General features: G+C 37.0%; 2 protein-coding genes across 3 annotated transcripts in view; both read left to right on the top strand.

Annotated features, from left to right (window-relative positions):
- Nucleotides 1–1,351: 1,351 nt before the first annotated feature.
- Nucleotides 1,352–4,847, top strand: LOC115436412 (glutathione S-transferase kappa 1). 2 transcript variants are annotated; one of them, XM_030159279.1, is made up of 8 exons: nucleotides 1,352–1,512; nucleotides 1,681–1,774; nucleotides 1,853–1,934; nucleotides 2,011–2,139; nucleotides 3,880–4,025; nucleotides 4,136–4,252; nucleotides 4,342–4,435; nucleotides 4,559–4,847. In XM_030159279.1, exons 2-8 carry the CDS (start codon nucleotides 1,706–1,708, stop codon nucleotides 4,606–4,608), a joined length of 687 nt encoding a protein of 228 aa, XP_030015139.1. In that variant the 5' UTR covers nucleotides 1,352–1,512; nucleotides 1,681–1,705; the 3' UTR covers nucleotides 4,609–4,847. The 2 variants fall into 2 exon arrangements, with proteins under 2 accessions (XP_030015139.1, XP_030015140.1); XM_030159280.1 differs by having other exon boundaries at nucleotides 1,355–1,512; nucleotides 1,689–1,774.
- Nucleotides 4,848–7,635: 2,788 nt separating this feature from the next.
- Nucleotides 7,636–15,000, top strand: part of styk1b (serine/threonine/tyrosine kinase 1b) — a 9,550-nt gene continuing 2,185 nt past the window's right edge. The window contains exons 1-8 of the mRNA XM_030159358.1: nucleotides 7,636–8,101; nucleotides 8,931–8,986; nucleotides 9,140–9,325; nucleotides 10,759–11,091; nucleotides 11,198–11,379; nucleotides 12,969–13,043; nucleotides 13,266–13,474; nucleotides 13,643–13,683. Coding sequence (XP_030015218.1) covers nucleotides 8,932–8,986; nucleotides 9,140–9,325; nucleotides 10,759–11,091; nucleotides 11,198–11,379; nucleotides 12,969–13,043; nucleotides 13,266–13,474; nucleotides 13,643–13,683 — 1,081 coding nt within the window. The 5' untranslated portion in view covers nucleotides 7,636–8,101; nucleotide 8,931. The remainder of the gene's footprint in view (nucleotides 8,102–8,930; nucleotides 8,987–9,139; nucleotides 9,326–10,758; nucleotides 11,092–11,197; nucleotides 11,380–12,968; nucleotides 13,044–13,265; nucleotides 13,475–13,642; nucleotides 13,684–15,000) is intronic.

Consider the following 15,000-nt stretch of genomic DNA (forward strand, 5'->3'; position numbering starts at 1 on the left):
AATGTTGCAGGAGATGACAGTGTTTCCATGTTCACTACTGAGCCTCTGAACACCCAAACAGGTCACATTTGATGCCACTGAAAAGCTGAGAAACTGCATTTTACCTGGATTATTTAAATGTATCAATAGGATTATTGGATCAGAAGTTATTAAATATTATAGATCAGTGGATGGTTTTGGTTGCAGGTAGTTGTTTAAGTCTATGAGGGTTAACTGTGACCTAAATGGCTGGAGCATCACCTTGAGATTGGAAGGTCGCCAGTTCGATTCCCTGGACTGGCAGAGAGTTGTTAGCTGATGTGCCCTTGAGCAAGGCACTTAACATCCCCGGACTACTGACATGGCAAGTCCACTGCTCCTAGCATGCAGTGTGTGTGATGCATGATCTAGTGATGGGTTGAAGGCAGCCCACATAGCAAAATCATTATGGCTTAAATCTGGTCCAAAACTGGCATGCCATTTTGGCAAAGTTCTGGGCGGATGTGTGGGCCCTAAATGGCCCAAATAGGCAAGCCAAAATCAAACCAGAAGGAAGCCAAAATTCACCCAAAACTAATTGCGGACTTCCAAAATAGAGCCATAATTGTCCCAGAAAAGCCCCAAATCCCCATAATCCAACCAAAAAGCAGCCAAAACTGACCCAGAGAGAGGCCAAAAGGAGGCCAAAATTCACCCAACATTTGTGTTGATTCTGCTTTTAAAATGAAGTGGGGTTTTCTTCTGGGTAGAAATTCCCACTCTTTGCGCAGTGTTTTGGTTTTACAGAAATATGCCAAAACACAACCAAAAAACATCCATATATGGAATAAGATGTTGCTGCTCTTTAGCCAATCTTCTGTCTTGCCATAAACATGCCATACCATCCCTATACTTGATCCCGCTCTTTGCCAGTCTGTTGGTTAGCCACACACGTGCCATAACTCAGACATATATTACTGGTGCCTCCATATCTATTATGGATAACCTTAATCATACCACAGTTAAGCCTAAAGGTTTTCATAATGCCAAAAGAAAGCCAAAATGCCAAATGTGTGCCATAATACTGCCAGAATATTTGCAATCTAGGAGAAGACAAATATTGGTGTGTGGTGCATGTTTACATGTGTGACAAACTACTATTAACAAAACAAAGATTCTATTCTATTCTATTCTATTCTATTCTATTCTATTCTATTCTATTCTATTCTATTCTATTCTATGGTGGTTTGTGAATGGTGTTTTCCTGGCTGTGCAGTACTACACACTCCAGTTCACAAGGCGGCGGTAGTGAGCTCAGACTATAAGTTGTCTTGTCTGTCGTCATTAAATTCAATAAACGAAGAAGAAAAGGCGGAAGTAATTGTCTAAATAAGGAGGCTGGTCGCCCTCTCGCGTTGAATACATTTTGTTGACAGTGTTTATAGACCTGGAGATAACCCACAAACGGGATACCGAGTCAAACTCAACAAAAGCTTGATAATAAAACCCATTCCGTCTTCAGCACCTGTCTTCCACCTACAGTGCCAGGCTAATGTAAGTGTCTGTTGATGCACTGAGCAGACTTTACATTATTACACTGTGCAGCCTCTGTCAACTTATTTGACCTTTGATACAGTTAGCTGTCAGACTGTCTGCATGGACAAGTGAGGAGTGGTGTTACATCACAGTTAATTTCACCTATATTATTTCCACTCGTGTAAGATCCACAGTCTGTGCTGACCTGAAGATGACCTCCAGGAAAGTAATCGAGTTGTTCTACGATGTGGTTTCTCCTTACTCTTGGCTTGGCTTTGAGGTTTGTTCCCTCTGACGCCATTTCCCTCATTGATTAATTTAAAATGAAGCTTCTCACACACCTTGCTTGTCTTTTCAGGTGATGTGCCGCTACAGAAATGTGTGGAACATTGACCTCAAACTGTGCCCTGCATTTCTGGGTGGTGTCATGCAAGAATCAGGTAAAACTGGACAAGCTGTAGATTCATGCACATAACTATCACATTTATTTAACCTAATACTCATCTCTTATTACAGGCAACAAGCCCCCTGGTCTGGTCCCAAACAAATTCATGTTTATGAGCAAAGACCTGAACCGTTTGTCAAAGTATTTCAATGTTCCCGTGCAGGCTCCATCCGACCCTTTTGAAGCCATGTTCAAAAAAGGTGCAATGACTGATTTAATTTCACTGTAATGACCATGATGTGCCTCCTGCTATTTGTATTGTGGTTTTAAAAATGTCCCTTAAGGTCTTAATGATATGTTTTGATGCACAGTGATTTTAAAGAAGTGTGAATTCTGATGAACAAGGTAAAAACAATATAGATATATAAATATTTTTGGTGCCCTGACTATAACCATTGCCTATTTGTAGACACAAAGCCATGTTATGAAAACCTTTTCTTTTCTTTTTTTTAATTCTTGTACTTTTTTATTCCAATAAAAAGTGTTATAAAAAAGACACATTTCAAACATATCTAGTCTCAAAACACAATACTACTAATATTAATCTAATAGTAATTCAATCAATCAATCAATCAAACTTTATTTCTATAGCACTTTTCATGCATGATGCATGTAGCACAAAGTACTTCACATCAAAGCAACAAAGTAAAGTAAAGTTTACAATAAAAGTTTAATTAAAAGCTAGACTAAAAAGATAAGTTCTGAGTTTACTTTTAAAAATATGAACACTTGCAGCGGACCTCAGGTCCTCAGGTAGACTGTTCCATAGTTTGGGGCCATAAAAACTGAATGAGGCCTCACCATGAGTTTTAGTGTGGACTCTAGGAACAAAGTTGTAATTGCAATACAACTTTCTTCAAATCATGCAGCTTATATTGTCATTACAAAATGTTTTACTTTGACTATTTAAAAAAAAATCTTCATGTCTCTAATGTCATTAATGGGTGATTTGCCAAAGTATTGCAGAACAGGTTTTTATTTTTTTTTAACAATGAAATTCACCCTGTTTTTTTTTTAATTTTCCTCCATTGCAGCTCAGTATGGCAAAGGGTGAGTTTTATTCATAAATATTCTGAGATTTTTATTGTCAATTCACTAAAAGCACAATACATACAAAGAAATGAAATGCTGTTTCTCTTTTACCTTGGTTTAATGTTTTAAAGGATCCCCATTAGCTGCCACCAAGGTGACAAGCTAATCTTCCTGGGGTCCACATAGAAGGACAACACAAAACACAGAACATAGCAATACATGATATGCACGACAATCACAATTCACATTATTAACAATGCAAATCTAAAACTAATAATGGTAATAAATACCATTCAATAAAAAATTTAAAAAAAATTTGAAATAGACACTAAAGAGAGCTCAATCAAACCTATTTACAATAGTGGTGATAGGGCAAATGCAATAACAGAAATAGAAGGTGAGGAGGTGCATGATGGAACATCTTATGAGGTGTATGGACAGTAGGGCAAATGACTGACAGCAGCGGATATGACAATAGTGCAAATGTTTTTAATAAAGTACAGCTAGACAGTCAGCAGCAGATGTAATAAATATCTTAGTTTGTGAGGGTACTGAATTTTGCAAAATGGCTGAGGTAGAGTCCTTGTGTAAATGGTGGCGTGGCTCACAGTAATACAGTGTTATTATTAATATGTTATTGCTAAAGCCTTGTACTGTCTTCAGCACTTTTGAATGCCTTTTTGCACAGAATGAAGGAAAATGTGTGGAAATGTGTCTTCCGTATTGTACATTATGAACCTATCAATCAATAGGCAGTGGTAATAATCAGAGCAAAGCAACCACTTGTCCTTGAAGGCTCCTAGCATGTTGAATATTACACATATTCTGAAACTCTGTTAAATTTTTACAAGTTGTTTGGACAAATGAGTTACATGTGTTTCATGTCTGCTCCTGTTTTCTTATCCAAGGCTCCCTGGCTGCGATGCGATTTGTGACAGCGGTGCAGGTGAGAGAGAAGGGTGGAGATGCCAAAGTGGAGCAGGTGTCCCGGGAGCTCTGGAAGAGGATCTGGAGTGAGGACAAAGACATCACTCTACCAGCATCACTGTCTGAGGTACCTGCTTATTCAGTATGTTTGCATTTTTAAAAGGTGCATGAGTTGATAGAAGATACAGAAGCAGTGTTTAGATTTTTCAGAGTTGCCTTTTTTTTTTTTTTTTGCAGGCAGCGTTAAAGGCAGGATTGTCCGAGAATGAGATCAAAGAAGCCCTGGAGCTGTCGACCTCAAAGGAGATTAAAGAGAAGCTGAAGAGTGCAACACAAAAAGCACTCGATTATGGGGTCAGCGGGCCTTTACTTCTTATAGGATATAGATAAGAAATTTTAGTAAGGTGAACTAAAACATTAAATTCTGTTTTTATTTTTTTCAGGCTTTTGGTTTCCCAATGCTGGTGTGTCATATTGATGGAAATGCAGAGATGTTTTTTGGCTCGGACAGATTTGAGCTCATGGCCCACTGCATTGGTAAGAAAACTGTAAATCTATTTGCACCTACCCTAGATTTAGACCACTTTATTTAGACACAAATGAACTCTTTACACATGGAACGTCATTAATAATTTGTTCCCATTTTGTCGTCTGTTTCAGGGGAGAAGTGGCTCGGACCCCAGCCTGAAAAAGGAGCTGCCAAGTTGTGAGATGAAACTGCCTTAAAACACTACATTTTGGAGTACATGATTAATTAATTTGTGATTAATTACCATAGTGTTTCTGAAACTATCCAAACACCTACAATATCATATTTCTGTCACTGTGCCTGTTGGATCCAAGACATGTTTTGTAATAAAATTCAGTTACAAATAGTGTAAATAATATAGGATACCATTTTTGATGCTTTATAGATCAAATAAAAGAAAGGTTGACAACTTGATAATAAGAGGGCTGGCTATTTTTCTATTCTATGTAAAACACAAGGTTATGGAGAAGATTTAATTGTTAAATTCTTCTTATTGTAGGTCAGTGATTTCCAGTCATGCCGATGCTGCCTGTTAATATCAGCTGAAACCCTTTAGACAACACATGGACCAGTAGATTATATAAAAACTACTAATATGTAACTGATAAACGTAACTGATAAATGTTGATCAGTTGTCAATAAATTGTTCAGAGTGTAAGCTAACAATAATAAGATAATAATAAAATATTTAAAAATGATTTATTTCTTTTGACCTTCTCTGTAAGCTCATGTACTAAGAAATCCATTGCACACTTTTTAAATTTTTCTCAAATTGAAATAAAAAAATAAACAAGGAAATGAGTAGAAAACTTCACTATTCAAATACAGAGAGAATATGCTTGAAATGTAAGAGTATTGGATATTTTCTTGCACTTTATAAGAATAGGAAAGACTATTCTTCCTCAGGAAATTATACACACATACACATTATTTACATCTCTTATATTATAACACTTGTGGCAAGAGACTGAAGAAATTTTTAAATGCATTTCTGATCCAGAAATCCAAACATACACTGAACAAAACAGATACAAGTATGTGTTTAGATTTAAGATTTGTACAAAAATTTTACCCTCAAATGTTACAATATGTATAATTCTCATTTCTTTTTCTACAGAATTTTATCCTGTTTTTGTTTGTAAAGCCTAGCTACTCTTCTGGCTGCTGAATGATAAAGTACATATGCAGTTAAAAATGTTTAAAATATTCCAGCACGACACAAATCTTAAATAGAGACCTTTTAATTTATTAGGAAAGATAAAATAAGATGACCTATACCTAGTGAAGTATGTCCATGGCACTTCTCTATATGAAGTTACATCAGTTCCCATCAATTTTAAAATACAATATTGCAGGAACACCTCATGGGTTCTCTTTGAATTTGACACAAATGTTCACTCAGGCCAAAGTGTAAGTAAATAAACGTAACTTTCCTCAACTAAAAAGTCTCTCACTACTCATAGGTTGCTTGTAATTACATGAGCAGTTTATGATGCAATGTCACTGGATGCATCTGATTGAAGGTGTCACAGAAATGATGCAACTGATGATAACATAGAAACACTCAAATCTATTAACAATGCATTCATGACCATCAACAGAGCATATTTTGTAAATACAAAGAGGTGTACCCCAAATAGAAACTCTGAAATAACTCATTGTATTAAATAAACACAAAGGTTATGCTTCCCCCTAAGGCTGACTCCCTATCCCACCCTAAACCAAGACCACCCAGTTTTCTTTCTCTCCTGTATTTGCTCAGTTGTACACTACTTGGTCCTTCCTTGATTACACCTGGCTACAACTCCAGAATTAAAGTAGTTAAACAAATAAAGAAAGTAGTCACTACTAAAAAAAAAAAAAAGTCAAAAGTGCGGGTTGGCTGTAATTTCTAAGATACAGTCTTGGGTCCAAATGTGAAATTCTGAGAATGGGCTCTATGCACAGCCTCACTACTTCCTGAATTTAAAGCAGCTCCTTTATCTCCTGTCTGTCATTACTGGACACACTGATTAGTCTAGGTGTGTCTGCTACTTCTTGTTGTGACTACTGTGGTCAGACACACCTGGATTAATCAGTGTGTCTAATAATGAAAGACAGGAAATAAAGGAGCTGGGGATGTGCATAGAGCCCATTAATGAGAGAATGGGTTTCACTCAGAAGGAAAGTACATGTACATAAACTAATATATATGTATAATAACACTTTATCATATACATTGAAAACGTCATCTAACCAACTCTTTGGTCATATGTTTTCCAATTCAAATCATTAAAGTATGTAAGGTTTAGCACATATTATCTCTGAGGCAGACAATGTGTGGTCCAAACCTGAAAAGCAGGCTTATGAAAGTAGTTTATTTGTACAAACATACACTGTTACATTGTTAGTGTCGACATGAGTAGAATTTCGCCATTGAGTAAACAGGCTCTTAGGCTTCTCTGATTGCGTTCTGTTACTACCCTACACAAAAATATGAGGAGTGCTACTTAAAGCTGCACAAAAATGCAATTTTTCATCCACAACATGGCATCAAAAACATATTCATTTCTAACATTTCAAATGGTGTGCTGCATATATACAAAATAAAGAGGTTAATGGATTGATATGTCTTTGTAAACCACCAAACTCAATCATTTTAAGCCTTTGACACATAACTTTCTGTATTTACATGAAGGTCCTGATTTTAAAGCCACTGGCAAACTGTTCTGTTGACTTCTCCTCCCACAGTCCAAACACATTCAGCCCAAGTGGATTGAAAACTAAATTATCCATTAGAATGAACATCTGCGTGAATGTAGTGAGTTTGCTGTTTGCCCTGAAGTAGACTGAGACGTGTCCGAGGTGTAAACATCCTGTTGCCTAATGTGAGCTGTTGTACATGAAGCAAGGCTGGATTAAAGCATTAAATAAATATGTCACAATCTACAACAACATGGGTCTATTTAGCTGGATATTTATATATGAGGTTTTTCTGCTTTATCGAAGAGCAGTTCTCACTTGAATTTAGAGGAAGAAATGTGAGAATGTTTCAGTCAGCAGTGTACAGTAATAATGCATCTTCAAACCAGGATGTATGTTTAATTTCTGAAACGGAATACTCCAGAGACAGAAAAGCTTGTCATACAAGTTTCCAGGTAATGAGGGAGAAGCATGCTTGACAAAAGGCAAGGGATAAAAATGACAAGGAGCAGCAGGACCAGTTTCTCCAAACAAAGAGGGGAGAGGCAGGGCTAGAAGTAGGTGACATATGCTCAGGTTCAATAAGAAAAAGCAGAATGTGGCAGAGCAAAGAAGAGGAATGGCCGGGTGAGACAGTCAAGCAGCAAAACAAAAAAAAAACTGATAACAGTGATGCATCACAACTCTGACTAGAAGACAAAAGGAAAGAAAAGGAAGTGGGAGGAGAGGTTGATGTAGGACAGAAGGTGTAGGTGAGGAGGGTGGAGTCAAGAAAACACTGAAGGTGGAACATAGACAAACAGGAGCAGCACGTTGATCCCCTGAGCCACACAGACCATCAGTGGAAAACAAGACAATGAAGGGCTGAACCAGGCTCCACGTTCAGCTTTTCAGACGTGTGAGATGTGTCCGAGTGTGTGACAGAAACATGACTGTGGAATAACAGGATCTAACATTCATCTTTAATAGAAGACACAACTGAAGGAGGCAAGGTAAGGATTTTGTAAAGGATACGATTACACCTTCATGTCCTGTAAGTGTTGTTAAGGTAGAATGATCCAGGGCTGATGCACTGTGGTAATATAATGGGTAATACAATGAAACCTATTTGTGTTGCACAGTCATCTACATGACATTTTGTTCTAATAAGATCAATGAATTAGTGTTAATTATATTTGCCCTGTGGGTGGGAAGACCAACTCCGGCATTAATGTCTGAGAAAAATGCAGATGGACAGGTTTTAGAGACCTGTGATGAGATGTAAATAGATCAGGTGGTTCAAGCGTTTCCTGCTGTGACAGTACATTCATGGTAGCTCCTACACATTTTATGGAGGCAGTCATAAACACAAATACAAGGCAAACACAGTGTGACGATTCCCTGCTAAATTATGAGACGTTTCACTGTGGACAGTTCTGGTGAAGGGAGTGTTTTATGGTTAAATCACCTGGTGCTGTAAGACCAAACAGCTCATGTTTAGACAAAGACGGGTGAAGTAAAACTAAAAATGGTGAGGTGTGACAAGTTGTGGTGGAAAGAAAAGCTTTGCCAAACCAGACGGTGATACAACATGTGAAGTCCCTGGTCTCAGTTACACATTTTCTCAGAAGCTTCTCAGACTGGTCACCTGTCAGAGTCATGTTACTATCCAGAGCTTACAAAACAAACACTGCCAATACACCAGCTGATATTCATTTGAATATACAAAAGGAAGAATTCATTTATGGTTTTGTATCACCTTTGATTTGACTATTGTGTCAGATTATGTGATTATATGTGAAGTATCATATGTGTTTATCTCACCTGTTTAACATTTGACAGGATGTCTTCGTTGTCTGACTCTGACTCTCGCTGCCAGCACGGAGATACAATCTGTGGTATGTTACCTGTAGGAGAGGAACTTGATGATTTGTGTTCCAGATGGTATTAGTTTATCACCGTCTGAAAAATATGAGTTACAGTCAAGAAGTATTTCACCCTTTTATGAAAGACATGACAGTGACTTTTATTTCTTGGCCTGTTTTCCACAGAGATCCGTGTATATGAGCAGGAGGTGATTGTGGTGCCCATCTTGCTGCTGGCCAGCTTCCTGGTCACTCTGGTCTTTATTTTACTGCTGCGTTTCTGTCCAGAGAAGGTCGACCGCATCCGTCCACAGTCCTCAAAGTCAGCCTTCAGACCACAGCAGTCCAGGAGAGTGCTGAGTGGCATTGACGGTAAGATACTGGATCTGAAATTCATGTAAATACTGTATAATCTTTCATAAAACCCTTCCTGATGTGTGTATGAGCTGTTATTACTGTTCCTTGTGTATCCCACATCATGTTTTGAGCAGGAAATATCAGGTATTTTCACCTATATTGGTGCCAGAAATACTGAATTAAATTTTTGGTTTCCCTCAACAACAGTTCACATTCTGTGTTTTAAGGTCTCCCTCCACTCAAATATGTTTTATTTGTTTGTTCGCTGTAATCTTTGCACTTCGATACTTTTAGATTTTTGTCATATTTCATCTGAAGGGCTAAAGTTTCTCTGTTCTCTCTAGAAATCTGGATTTACAGTAGGATTCGAGTTCCAAACATGTTGCACTCACTTTATTATTCAACTTTTACAATTGTGAGGTGGAATGCTGAAGCCGTCAGTACACAAGAGGGTTCTAATGTCCAACAGATTAATTTTAGAAATGTTTCAATCTATTTAATGTTTGATGTTTAGTGGGTTTTTTTTATTATAAAATTTGTACGAGAGGTTGATATTGAATTATTTTTCTCCACCAAATGACTGCAGCCTATACATACTCTTTACATACTCACATATATATTCTTCAAATTATTTCACTTTATTCTTGTAAGGATCAATTAATAATGGAAAGTTTATATGTCTAAAGCATATGTTAAGGCTGTGGATAGAAGTTTCAATTTTTCACAAAAACAAATATATATTTTCTTGTATTTAATCTCTCATTGTGCATCTGTGTTTCCATATGATTACATTACCACAAAAGCATTACTCTAACCCTTTCATGCATTGTGGTCACTACAGTGGACAGTTATTCTCCAGCTGTTCTCTTGTATAGTCATAGGTTTTGTTGTTTTAGTTCCATATGAGCCAACGCAGTGGACACTTATGCAGCATCCCATAATACACTGCAATTCATACCATTACTATAACTTTGCTGTTCTTGATAAACCTGATCTGCAGTAACATGTTAAAGTGTAAATCAGTTGTTATTTGTTAGACAAAAAGAGTTGTTTTTTGCATATTATATGAGGTAATAACTAGCATTAGAGTATGCTAAAATGTGAGAAAACATCAAATTAGCAGCCTTAACAATGTTTTTATTTCATTGTTTTCATTTTACTTTCTGATATTGGGTTTTAAATACATATTTCTTACTTAAAAAATTAAATGCATGGACATTTTTGTAACTCCATGAAAAAAAAAACACTCTATCGCAACTTTTTTTTTTTTTTATGCCTAAGGAGGTATAAAAACACTCCAGAAAAAAAAAAAATCTTGACTAAGATTCTCATAATTCATGCATGAAAGGGTTAACATGTGTTATGATTTTTTTTTACCATTATTTTAATATCCGTTTTTACATAAATGCACTTAAAATATATTTTATTTGTTTCTCTCTTTCCTACAGCCCCTCCTGGTATCAATGTCTTGGAGCATGAAAGCATTGCACTGGATGTGGCCAATTCTTACTCCACCTTCCATCCTCCGAACACATACTCCTCCAAAAGCCTGGGCTTGTCCGTGGACCCTCCATCTTTACCACCAAACCCCCCTCCAGAGCCATTCAAACCCAGTTTCACACCCATCGTCCAGCCCAGGGAGTTACCCCGCCAGAGGCTGCCCGAGTCCTTCAACCTGGTCACCCCTCTTCCTGCTGCTTTCTCCCTGCGCTCCGACTCTGCTGTGTCTCTGTACAGGGCCCGCATGGACAACAGGAATGTGGTCCTTCGGGTGCTGAATGGTAAGATGAATATTCCATCTGCAAGAAATCTGATGGAACTAATATGACTGTTGTTGATTTGAGGCAGGTTCTTCTAACTTCTGTACTTCTTTTTTCACCTCTGTAGACTCTGCTGATGCCACAGAGAGACATAATTTCCTGTGCTTTGCATCCTTCCTGGCCCAGCTTGGTCCTCACCCCTTTTTGCCAGAGCTTCTTGGTGTGGTCTCATTGCGAGCTCCACTAGTTACAGTTGTGGAGGAGCTGGAGAACCGAGACCTGCTCAGCTTCCTGTGGCGATGCAGACAGGTACATCATACACAGCTGCAGTGTGTGTCAACTCACTGTTCACAATCAGCCAATCAGTGGTGGAAGAAATATTCAGATCCTTAAAAAAAGCAATAATAAAAAATGAAACACCCCATTACAAATATGAAAAATCCTACTTAAATAGTAGAACATAGGTATTAGCACAGTGGAGTTCAGTGTAATGAAGTAAATTACTAGTTTTGTCCCTCTGAGTGATATGTTAACACACACAGGACGTGTTCTAAAAAGTTGCACACACCAATTTTCTGTTGGCCTTTTGATTACAACATACATTTGGCATCGATTCATTAAGCTTATACCATGTCACATTTATCTCCATAATGTTACTAAACCTAGACCTGATCGACTGAATCAACCCTAGATCATAACACTACACCCACAGGCTTGTACTGTAGGCACTAGGTATGATGGGTAATCACTTCATCCACCCCTCTTCTTACTCTGGATCAGGGTCAGTCTGGACTCATCAGACCACATGACCCTTTTCCACTGAAACACAGTCCAATCTTTATGCTCTCTATAAAACTGGTGGTTGTTTAAGGAATGAGAAGCTACTCACTGCACCAGTTAGAGTTAAAGAACTTGTTGCAGGTGAAACATAATCACTGCAGGAGTTATCCAATTATGCAGGAATTATTATTATTTGATTAGTTAACTCCAGGTGGTGACAATGGTTATGTATATGACATGATTAGATTATATAATATAGAAGCATCAGTGTTGTGGAAGCTGTTACTGTTGTAACTGCTGTAAATTGATCCAAGTGGAGTTTAAGTTGAATTTATATCCGTGTTTATATTCAGAGACACCAGATAAATGTAAGATTTCATGACATTATTGAGAGATCAAAAAGGAAGAAGAAAAAACAATTATCAAACTGAAATCTGCTCCTTAATTTTTTTCTCTAATCTTTGATTTTCAATGAGATATTTTGTGACTTGAACATGAATTGAAATTATGTAGTAATAGTAATTAATAATCCATAACAAGTGGTGCCAGGCACAACAAACCCTCGCCCCTTGCACATATTTTGCTCATTATAAGTAATTGGGAAGATTTTAAAAATTCATCAAAAATTTGAACCTTGACCTACTCTTCCCAAAATGTAATGAGATCTGTTCTAGGTCACTGGCATCAAACCGAATTTGGTATGAATTCAACCAATAGCTTTACTGCTAGAGTGTTAGCAAACAAGCAAAAAAACTAACTAACAAACAAACCCAACCAAAAACAATACCCTGGGGTAATGCAGTAATAATGTAGTAATAATCAATGTAAGGATTTTATAAGGACAACTCCCTTGGTAGAGCTTTTAACAACATGAGATCTTGAGTCTACTACTTTTTACTGAATTTCAGAAAACCAAATTGTTGTTAAACATTGTAAAACTGTCAAATAAATGTAGCATAGTATAAAGTACATGTATCTATTGTAGTATTAGTATAAAATAGCATAAAATGGAAACATGCAAGAAAAAAGGTACTAGAAACTGTATTTATGTGCACTTTTAAAATTCCGTACTAGCATCTTCCATTTGATAAAACAGCACTTTTTTGTGTTTTCTTCAGGAACATGTCGATCCTCCATGTGAAATGACTGAGAGAAGAATATTCACCATGGCAACTCAGGTGGCTTCTGCCCTGGTCAGTATGTTAATATAATAATCTCCATATGACCTGTGTTTGTGTGACCCATGTTTGATAAATCAGTGACTCATAACTCCCTCCTGTCATCAGTTCATCACATCTATTTGATTATTTCATGCATGTGGCTTTATTGACAGAGTGTTAACCCAAAAATGTCTCTTCTCAGTTTAACGTACTTTCTCTCATTTGGTTTAATGACCTTTCCTGTTGGTGAATCAGGAGTTTTTACACAGCAAAGATCTCCTCCATGGAAACATCCGTGCCCGCAATGTACTGGTCAGTAAGGAGTTTACAGCCAAACTTTGGGGTTTGCACGGAGTCTACACCAGGAAAAGCCAGCAGACCACTCAGAGAGACGATCCTAGTATGAAGAAATGGCAGGCCCCTGAACTGCTGGCCAAACGATCTGCCAGTCCGAGCAGCGACATGTGAGTATTTCCACCTCCAGTTTAATTTATAATGAGTCATGTGCATCATTGATTTAGTGATATTCTGTACTGGTCCTACAGTGTTATAAATATATTATAAAGACTCTTCTACAGTACCACTGGGTGGATGGCTTTAAATGATGTTGACCTCTGTCTGGTCCTTTCTAGCTGGTCATTCGGAGTCTTATTGTATGAAATGGCAACACTAGGTAAGTGGAGTTGTTTAACTTTAGAAACAATAGAACAAACACTAAATACTGACTAGAATAGTGATTCCCAACCTTTTTCGGCTCATGACCCCATTTTAACTTCACAAATTTCTAGTGACCCCAGACATTAAAAACAGAGACTTTTTTTCTAAAATTAATTTTTTTAAATCATATAATAGTTTGCCATAATATGTTGCAAATAAACGTTAATTTTAGACGAGAGGCTATATAATATATATTATTCTGGACGGGGGCAGAAAAGCCAGGTGTAGATTGCTGCATAAAGAGAGAATTTTATTTTCCTTGGTCAGGATATGTACAGTCAGTCCAACTTGGATTTACAAGGCTGACAACTAATACTGAACAAACAATAACTCAAACTATGAATTATGAAAGAGCTGGAGCATCTGAAACCGACCACAATGAACATTTGAAAGATAAACAGTACCACAGTGCTTCAGTTTCAGCTTCAGAGTTTGTCATGTCTTCTATGTATTGTGATTGTCTCTCTCAACCCACCATATATTTTTTATTAGTAATTTTTTATTTTTTATCAATTACTAGAAATTTCAGGCGACCCCATTTGAATTCCAGGTGACTCCACGCAGAGTCACGACCCCAAGGTTGTAAAAAACTGGACTAGAAGGTTACAGAATAGAATCAGGAACTTTAAAATGTAAATATTCACATTGGACTAATTACAGAAGTGAATGTATTTGTCTATAAAGTCAAAAGTGTCAAATGAATTGGTGAGCTGTGATCGGCATTTAATTAAACTCATTACATTTATGAAGTACATTACGTTATTCAAATAGTGTTGCAAGTCATTAAACTTTTTTCTGTAGTTTATGCGGTTAACTACTAGTTAACTTAAGTAACTACTAGTTGATTTGATATGAGTGACCATCTAAACTGCAAATTTTGGGCCAAAAAGTAGAGAAATTATTTGACTTTTGTATTTTACTATTGTTTCTTTACTGTAATTCAACCCTCTTTTATCCACATAGTCAGGCAGCCACATCCCCCAAAATATCCAAAAAGGTGCAAATTTCACATGTTTTAATCATTAAGACTGGACAAGTCAGATATTAGAAAACTGAAATGCATATCAGGCATTTTTAAAGATTCAATTCATCTCAGTTCAATACAACTTTATTTTTGCCAATTATAACTCACTATTACCCATAAAGTTTGAATAAGATATTTTTACCTTTTCTTATTCCAACTTTACAGACAATAGTGTATATGATTATCTCAAGGCACTTAACAAAATCAGATCAAGGCCTGAAAAAGACTGTACAGAGAGGAAACCCAGTG

Source organism: Sphaeramia orbicularis, chromosome 16, assembly GCF_902148855.1.
Source record: "Sphaeramia orbicularis chromosome 16, fSphaOr1.1, whole genome shotgun sequence".
Taxonomy (NCBI): domain Eukaryota; kingdom Metazoa; phylum Chordata; class Actinopteri; order Kurtiformes; family Apogonidae; genus Sphaeramia; species Sphaeramia orbicularis.